The sequence below is a fragment of the Ambystoma mexicanum genome, chromosome 6q (genome assembly GCF_040938575.1).
Source record: "Ambystoma mexicanum isolate Mex_15411 chromosome 6q, UKY_AmexF1_1, whole genome shotgun sequence".
In the NCBI taxonomy this organism is placed as follows: Eukaryota; Metazoa; Chordata; class Amphibia; order Caudata; family Ambystomatidae; genus Ambystoma; species Ambystoma mexicanum.
The window spans coordinates 1,264,129,614-1,264,138,884 of record NC_090937.1 but is presented as its reverse complement, the minus strand read 5'-3'; the positions used below and the strand labels follow the sequence as shown (position 1 = coordinate 1,264,138,884).

Sequence of the window (9,271 nt, the reverse complement as noted above, 5' to 3'; positions counted from 1 at the left end):
CACGATCAGAGTCAAGGAGTTCAACAATTCTATTTTCCCCTTATGGTAGTACGACAAATATCAGCATGGATACTCCATTTTTATCATTGAATCACATCACACTCCTGACACAAATGTAAGGAAGGCATGGCATCAACAGTAAGACAGGCACAAGTAACTGCAGTTCAAGGGTGTTTATTGAACTTCAAAAACAGTATTATAAACATCTATCTAAACCTAAATCTACAGATGGGAGCAAGCTACGACCATAAAATAATAATAACTCAGTCCTAGTGGTGTCTTGTCGAAATAAATCCACCTCGATCCCCCTCAACCAGGCTCAGATTCTTTCAGCATAAAGTTCCACACAGGCTTCCCTTTGCAGGGCTCGAGCCTGTCTTTCATCGTTCACTTTATCGCACAATGTTCGTAGGTTCTTCCTTTTCCGGTGACTCACGGTTCATCCTGGAACCCCCTCTGCCGGGCTCAAATCCCTTCTACACAATTAGTCTCCCTCAGCCGGGCTCGGACCAATGTCAGTTTTACATCACGTAGCAAAGACTTTCGAATGTGCAGAGGGTTTGGCTTGACCGATTGTAGGACCACTTCGATTTCACAATTCTCTTTCTTTTAACGTTCACACCCTTTCGGTTGGATACCTAACAGAGACTTTCAAATGAGCACCCACATGATGCCGGACCACTCTGTCTACGGTATTGTATTTTAGTTTTAAAGTTCATTCACTCATCTGCTGTCTTAATAATATTCATACAATGTTGCCAATTGTAACTTTTCTTTCCACACAGACTGGTCTGGTATAAGTCTCCCCAACTCACCGGCTGTGCTGATTTCACTGGTGCTGTTTTGTTGTATGAGCCAAGGAGAGTACCACAGAGGCAAATGATTCTCCTCACTTTGACTATCGACACGGGAGAGCCCCGGGCACCTCCGACACACAAAGCAGGATTCTGTAGCTTTCATTCCAGGTGTTACGTTTCCTACTTTTGAAGACTCATGAAAGATACGATTTGCCGGTGAAAAGGTCAAGGGCATTTCCCTCCTTGCAATCCTCTTCGTTCTTGCCATCTTCCGCCTTGTATTAAACTGCCATCTTGGAACTGCTGCTTCGGGTGCTTTGCCTTGCTTTTGTGCTTCGCCATTTATCTGTGTGGGGAAGTGTGATGGAAGTCAGGTGTGTGTAATGATCAGTAATTGCCTGACTCTGCCTGACCATTGTGTTGGGACATGTCAGGTATATGGCTTGGGTGTTAGTCTGTTACTCTCTCACAGTGAGCAGTCTGTGAGAAAGTGTTTGTGTCAGGAAAGGGGGGAGTGAGTTCCTAGGTAGGATGGGGAAAAGGTGTTACAGGGAAGGGGATACCACGTCTTACCATCCGGCATCCCACTCCCCAAAGACCGCCCATCCAGGTGATCCTCCCACACTGGTTCACCCCCAGGAACCGGATCCAAAAGCGGTGGCCATGTCCTGTCCACCTGGATGACAGATCTCCGGGGACTAGCGGGTGTGACACCTTCAGGTTTCTCACACCAGCCACTGGAGACAGCCTAGTGGGGAAGAAAGCTTGCCACACTTTTGCTTCCCGCTGCGCGGCCTCTGCAAAACATGTCTTCAGAGGGCAAGCTTCCCTCTCTCACTCTTCCCGTTGCGCGACCTCTGCAATTAAGGCTTCTGGAGGCAAATAACTCCTCAGGACCGGCTACTGCTCTCTGCTCAACAGTGGTCCCAATATCATCTCCCTCCTCTAGTGTCTGCTTCTGCTGCTTACACTGCTCACACTGCTCTCCCTGCTCTCTAATGGCCAGTACCTCAGGGGGCTTTTTAAGCCTACCCGACTCCCTCAGGAGTGGATCCCTCCCATTAACAAGCTGCACTCTGCAGCCTTGTTCCTATTTAACCCTCTTCTTCATCCCAGTACTTCAGGAATTATGGGACTTGAAGTCCCTAATAAAAAAACATTGTTTTTCTAACTTGATTTTCAGTCCCATACTTATTTCAGTTCCTCATAATATTCTTTAAAGAAATATCATAAGGATCAATTACAAGACTGGCTTGTGAAGAGGAATAAAGTTATTTAGGGTTTGAATTGTTCTTATTCGCAGACTTCTTTTCACTGTACCTTTGGGAGTTAGGGGGGTATCTATCTCTTTAAGTCACTAGGGCTTTAGAAGGGGTTTCATTGCTTTCAATGTATAAGGATTTATGATTGTTTTTACCCATATTAAGATGTTAAACTTAGGGAACAGAAATATTGTTATGACAACAAGCCATTACATACTTTGGTATTGATGAGATGTCCTCCCTAGAGCAAAACAAATACCTTGTCTCACCCCCACGGAGTCCTCTTATTCCCCTCGGCCCTTTCCCCCTCAGGTGATCCTACCGCAGAATACCACCCAAAAGGTCAGGATCAGAAAGCGTCTGCCCTTCCCTGGCCACCTGGGAGGAGACTTTAGTCACGGGCTCTGTGAAGATTACGTAGGATTCATCACACCCCTTCCTCTTATGTTGAATGATGAGAATTAACGAAAGGATGATCCTTCCGTGAATGGTTGCTTTAATGCCACTCCTACAGATTTTGCTGCTGCTTTTGAGGTCTGGAACATTTTTTAAGGTGTCACCCACTTTAGAGCTGAGTAGATGCACTCCATCAAAAGGCATAAATAACAATTTTGCCTGGACATCTAGGCGGAACCCCAATGTCCCCAGCCTGGAAAATCATCTGCACACTGAACTGGTGCCCATTGATTGATCCACACAATCTGTTGCATTCAGACTGCTTGGAGGGTCTGGCATGCTGCTGCCTTCCTACCCTCGACCAGGTCATTTAATACATCTCTTATCCCCCCTTTGGTAGATTAGATGCTATCTCACATGTCACATCCGCTAAAATATGAAAATATTTCTGTAGGTCGTAGGATGCAAGAATGGCTTTGAGAGCAACACTCCCCAAGATTAACACATTTTCTGACTGTAGCATCCATATGTTTTCCATCTCTATCTGGGAGGGTGGCTAGAAAACACTGCTGAAGTCACAATTGCTCGGGCTGCCTGGGTTACAAGTCTTTCGGGTGCCGGGCAATTAGATAGATCTGGGTCTGAGGGAGTTGGTCTATATTATCCACAGGTGCTAACGTGAACGGCTTCTATCAAAGTTCCATTTTGGGATCCTTTGAGGCAGCATTAAATTGTAGCAACAGATCCTTCAGTGGACTTTTATTAAGGTTGTCAGTTAGGTCATATTGAATGACTGGTCTCGAAGGGGAGTGTTGCTCTCATGATGGTCTCGAAGGGGAGCCCCAACATAGGGACCTTTGCCATTGTACACTGATAGGCAGCGTTTTGTTGGGCATAAGGGTTTTCATGCATTAAATCAAGCTTGGATGAAGTATCCTGCCCGCTCGTATCTTGTAAAATACAAGCCAAATGGGGGATCATAGCTTCCTCTGAGAGAAATCCCTCAGTGAAATCTTTCTGTGTCCCATAGGATGGCTCAAACCCAAATGAAATGGGGTTAAATTCTTGATCAAATATTGTTTGCATCTCCCTGAAAAAAACAACTCAAGATTCTGGGGCGTACCTCAAAATCGACTCTGAAACAACCTTTGCGTCAATGATCTCTTCGAGAGGGCAAGCACCGAAGAATGGACAATGCCTGATGAGAAGCATCAATACAACTCAAGCAGTTTTTGTGCATGGCAGCATCCCTAAGGATGCAGGAGTCCCTGCCTGCCTTGAAAGGTGCAGTGGGTACGGTTTGCATTTTTGGAACTGATGCTGCAGCAGTTGGCATTGCCTTTGCAAATATACCCATCGTTTGGAGCCTACATTGCTCTGATTATTCCGCTGGGGAATCTCTATATGGACATTTTGCTTGCCTTTCACTGTCCGGAGAAGAGTCAGAGGAAGTGTCTCTGTGGAGTCTTTTCTTCTTGGGAAAAGACAAATATGAATGACGGAACTCGTCTCTGAAGTGGGAGCATTTTATGTGTTTTTGCTCCTTTTATTTGGCGTTTTGGGGATTTTTCTCTCTTGGTGGCCTCATCTCCTACTCAAAATTTGGAGCATACGTCTCAAGGATTTTGAAGCCGAATGCCCAAAAGCCAATTTAGATAATCTCTCTTTAAGACCTTTTGGGTACAGGGAGTGCCACAACCTGTAGTCAGCAATATCCTGGTTAACACCTAAATAACACGAACAGGTGTGATGTGGGCCGGTCAGTGACTCAAGTTTGTCTTCTCGACGAACTCCACACATCAGACCAGTTGCAACACATTTCATAATAAAAAGGAAACATCGTTCACACTGTTTACAAGACGCGGGAGAGAAAAAACTCCAGCACGGGGCAATAAGAGCAGAAGTTTTATGTTTTTATGAATAGCATGTGACAATTACTCCTGAAGAAAGTTCCTAGATCAAGTTAAGAGAACTGAAACATGTCAAGTGTATAACAATGGTATATGTCTGATCCATTGAAATTCCAGAGTGATTTAGATAATGACATTTTCAACTTAGAGAGATAGTTTAGTTTCTCTATAGACAAAATCATAAAGGTAGATTTAGATCCTAGCCTATCTTAGTAGGCACTGCTTGTCACAGTTTTTTTGATTGGTAATTTTATATACAGTGTTTTTTATGTTTGAATAAAGTAATATTTTTATATGTCAATATTAACAGTTGTAGTTTAATGTTTGTAACTGTTGATACAAGCTTTCTATCTCTTGTTTAAAATTTAGTGCATAGCAGATAAACATTATAATGACATAGAGCTTTTTTGATCTCAGAGAATATTTTTATATACAAGTATATTAGATAATAAATTAACCCAGCGTAATCAAATCTGCATGACAGTATTCATGTACATACCTGTGATGTTATCATAACTCCTGAAGTTCATTTCAATGTGATCCCACTCCAATACCATACAGTTCTCCATGCTAGGCTGAGCAATTGTCACGTAGACGTCGTTCTTATACGTAAATGTATCCACAGATACTGACTGATATGGCAAAATCTGATGGATAACAAAATCTAAAAAAAGAAACAATTATAAGTATAGTATGCTAATACAGGAAATCAAGATTATGGGCCTCATTACACGTTTAGGGGTATCTCAGCGGCAAATCCACTAAGATACCACCAAATGGATTTACTGTTACTGCACTTAGTCCAGTGGAATTACCGCTGGATTACAAGTGGCAGCATGGCAGTGATTCTGGCCGAAAGGTCTTTTTTTGGCAGTAAGATGGGGGAATTGAGTCCTGCATTTTGCTTGAGGTTTTTCCTCCACCTTACCTCCAAGCCCATAGTCCAGCGATGCAGTAATGCGCTTTAATACAGTGGTAACTAAGTTACCACTGTATTACTACTGTTTTTGACCACACCGCCAAACTCATAATGAGGCTCTGTGTATACCTCGTATTGATTTCTAATAAGGACAAAACAGTTTCCTAGACAATTGCAATATCACCCAAAACATGATGCACTGTTCGCTGCAATATGATATCCTTTGTCTCAGCAAGCGGACTCTGGCAAACTTATTTCTCTTTTCCCCATTGCCAAAAGGCATACCTCCCCACTCTTAACTATGGTGTGGTGCTGGATCCAAGGCCCATAGGCATAGTTTTAGAAGAGGAGTGCCTGCCGACGATTGGATCCCGTGCATTATGTACTCTTCTATGGGTTTCATAGAAACATCATTGGTAAAGTGCATTGACTGCTTGCCTCCGAAAATGTAGCACCCAGGAGAATTCATTTAAAATCTAGACCCCTTCAGCACCTTTTTTTGTATTTTGTTGCTCTTGTTTTCCCATCCATAAACAGTAAAAAATAAAAAGATAGACAATACAGGGTTGAAAGTTATATACATTTCAGACAATATTTTTATCACAGCTTAGTAACAGAGGGGATCTGCAATGACACCTACACAAAGACAGATTAACCTTAACTTGAATCTGTGGTGCTGACTCTCTGGATGCTGAGGAGTTCTCCACCACTGACTCGAATACCCTCAGGTAATACAGCCAAACCCATTCCCCACTATCATATGCAGTAACGTGAAGGGTCTGCTTAATTTTTAACTCAGCTCATCAATAGACCAGGTTATATTCTTATCGACCGCAGGTGAGCCAGGGAAAGAATGTTCATCGTTGGCTCAACTTTATCACAGATAGGTGTTACAATCTGACCTTGGCCCTCATTACGACCCTGGCGGATTTTTTCCGCCATCGGCGGACTTTTCCGCCATGGCGCAAAGTCCCTTTACGCCATGGCGGATGGCGGACTTACCGCCCCATTCCGAGGTCGGCGGGGCGGTAAGTCCCCATTGACCCATTTACCCTTCCCCATTCCCATTTCGGCCCCATAGGGCTCAATGGGAGTGGGGAAGGTGTTAATTACGCCACCGTACACTACGGTGGCGTAATTAACACCGAGGTCCCATAGCGCCATGGATTTTTACGCCCGCAAAAAGCGGGCGGAAAAATGACCATGGCGCTATGGGAACTCGTAGTTGGCGGTAAGGGGTCGGCGCAGCTAACGCTGGCGCAAACCCCTTACCGCCAGGGTCCTAATGAGGGCCCTTGTCACGATCGGATGGGAATTTCTCTCAGCCTGAGGTGGGAGGCCTACCAGAGTAGTGGCAGTCCTTTCCCAGAAGTGGACAGTGGCAGTTTGTAAGGTCCAGATTGCTGCCCCTCCACAAGTTTCTGCTTGTATATGAATGGTAACACTTTACAACGGAGCGGCTTGCTACAGCCATACTTATTCCCCCAAACCTATTTGGGAATTCACTGCAACGCAGCACCCAAACATGAACTGGGACACTGGCTAATGTGGGCCGCCATTTTTGCAGCAGGGCCGCCCCGTGTGGAACAAGGGCTTAGTTAGAAAGTGGCGCTTAGTCCCATATTTTTAAGCCCTAACCCTCTTAATAAATCCCAAATGGGGAAGGCAGAACAAGATTGGTTAGGGACAGAAGTGCAATGGGTAAACGAGGGGGAGGATAAGAAGAGGGACAGGAAACAGGAAGGTATGCTATTTCGTGTGAGGTCAGAGGAGGAGGCGGCAGCAGACCAAGAGACCAGAAGGAGAAAGAACCATGGACTTGAGTGTGAAGGCGTTTTGAAGAAAAGGCAAGGTATTAGTTGGTGAGAGCAAGTGGTACTGTGTGGTGAGTGTGTGTGCAAGGTGGGTGAGTGAGAGTGTTAGAGGCTGTGTAGAGGATGAGTGGAAAGTATATGAGAGAGTAAAATGAAAGTGATTAAGATTAAAAATGGGTGGATTAATAGGAGTGTGCGGAGGGTAGAGTAGTAAGAGTGTGGAGAGGGATGTGAGGGGTCAGTAATACGAGGCAAACAACTGTTTGATGATTTATCAACATATGCCATTTTATTCTTAAAAGAAATATGATCAAAAATGCTTCACTATCCCAACTCTGCTGAGTATTTACCTGCATAACCAAAGCTAAGGGGAAAACACTGTAACAAAGGCTAATTGGCCTACACACTAAGCAACAAATACACAAAGAAAATATATGGCAAAACAATATAACATGAGCAACATTCACCGTCTCTGAACAACCTTCTAATGTCCTGGGGGATCTCCCTTCCCCAGGATTCAAGGCCAAATCTGTTAATGTTCCACCAAAGAAAGAAATGTCTCAAAACAGTTCTTGAGGTTCCAAAGTCAACGTAAGGTTTATTAACCAAAGTTCCAATGATAGCAAATCCCTTCTCCTTGGGGAAATATCCACTTTCCACTTCCACCAAATAGAGCCAATGGTAATCTCAACCAACAATGCTTTGTCACCTCTTCAAGAAGACTTGCCACAGTTAAAAAGAAGTGCAATATCCACAACTGTCAGTGATACTGTGAGAAACCTGAAGGTGTCGCACCCGCTAGTCCCCGGGGATATGTCATCCAGGTGGCTAGGACACGGCCATCGTTTTTGGATCCAGTTCCTGGGGGTGGACCAGTGTGGGAGGATCTCCTGAATGGGGGGTTGTCGGGGAGTGGAAGTGGGACACCGGAAGGTGAGACATGGTATCCCTTTCCCCATAACATCTTTTCCCCATCCTACCAGGTAGGATACCTAGGAACTCAACCCCCCCCATTCCCAACACAAACACTTTCTCATGGACAGCCCATCGTGAGCGACAACGGACTAACATCAGAGCCATATACCTGACATGTTCCAACACCATGGTCAGGCAAGGTCAGGCAATTACAGATTATTACACACACCTGACTTCCATCACACTTCCCCCACACGGATAAAAGGCGGAGCACGAAAGCACACTCTGAGCGAGGCAAAACACACGAGGAGACAGCAGTTCCAAGATGTCAGTTTAATACAAGGAGAAAGACCGCAAGACCAGAGAGGGTCGCAAGGACGGAAATACCATTGACCTCTAAAGACTGTTACTTTCATGTGCCTTGGAAAGTCAGAAACGGAAGACCAGGAATGAAGGCTGATCAAACCTGTGCAGTGTGTCAGGAGTACACAGGACTCTCCAGTGTCGATAACCCAGGTGGGGAGGAGCGTTTGCCGCTGTGGTACTGTCCTTGGCTCCTACAACAAAGCGGAGTCAGAAAAGACAGCACAGCCAGTGAGTCGGAGAGACAGATACCAAACCAGCCTGTGCTTTGAACCAAGGTTACACGCATCCACTTTGTATAAAGAGAACAGTGTGTGAGGCGTTGGAGATAAGCAACTCAAATATAATTGAAACCAAAGGAGTAATTGAACTTCACATTTGAACTTTGAGGAGGCCAACAAAAGATACCTAAACACTTGTGTACAGGCACGTTATAAATGCCACATCATATCATACCATACACAGAGTGGTCCCGCGCCGCGTGGGTGCTTATTCGAAAGTCTCTGTCAGGTATCCAACTGATGCTGAGTGCGAGAAAAAGGAATATTGAAATCAAAGTGGTCATGCAACAGGTCAAGCTAAACCCTATGCACATTTGAAAGTCTTTGATAGTTTAATGTACATCGCAATTGGTCTGAGCTCGGCAGAGGGAGACTAATTGAGAGGGATCTGAGCCTGGGTGAGGAGGATCTGGAGTGAACCCTGAGTCAACCGAGAAGGAATTCTCTGACATTGGTGTGAAAGGGATATGAGCCCGGAAGAGAGGAATCCAACCTGGACCCTTTGAGTTAAAAGGGGTCTGAGCCCAGCTGAGGGGGATCCAGGGTGAACCCCCTACTTCAACACAGGTGAAAGGAAAAGAATGTTTACTTATTGTTTTTGTATAGCAGACCCT

At 44.8% G+C, this 9,271-nt stretch overlaps 1 protein-coding gene across 1 annotated transcript in view; it reads right to left on the bottom strand.

Moving 5' to 3' along the window:
• LGI2 (leucine rich repeat LGI family member 2) overlaps positions 1–9,271 on the bottom strand; it is an 828,935-nt gene that overhangs the window by 107,650 nt on the left and 712,014 nt on the right. Inside the window, exon 7 of the mRNA XM_069631870.1 lies at positions 4,865–5,029. Within this exon, the coding sequence (XP_069487971.1) occupies positions 4,865–5,029 (165 nt within the window). The remainder of the gene's footprint in view (positions 1–4,864; positions 5,030–9,271) is intronic.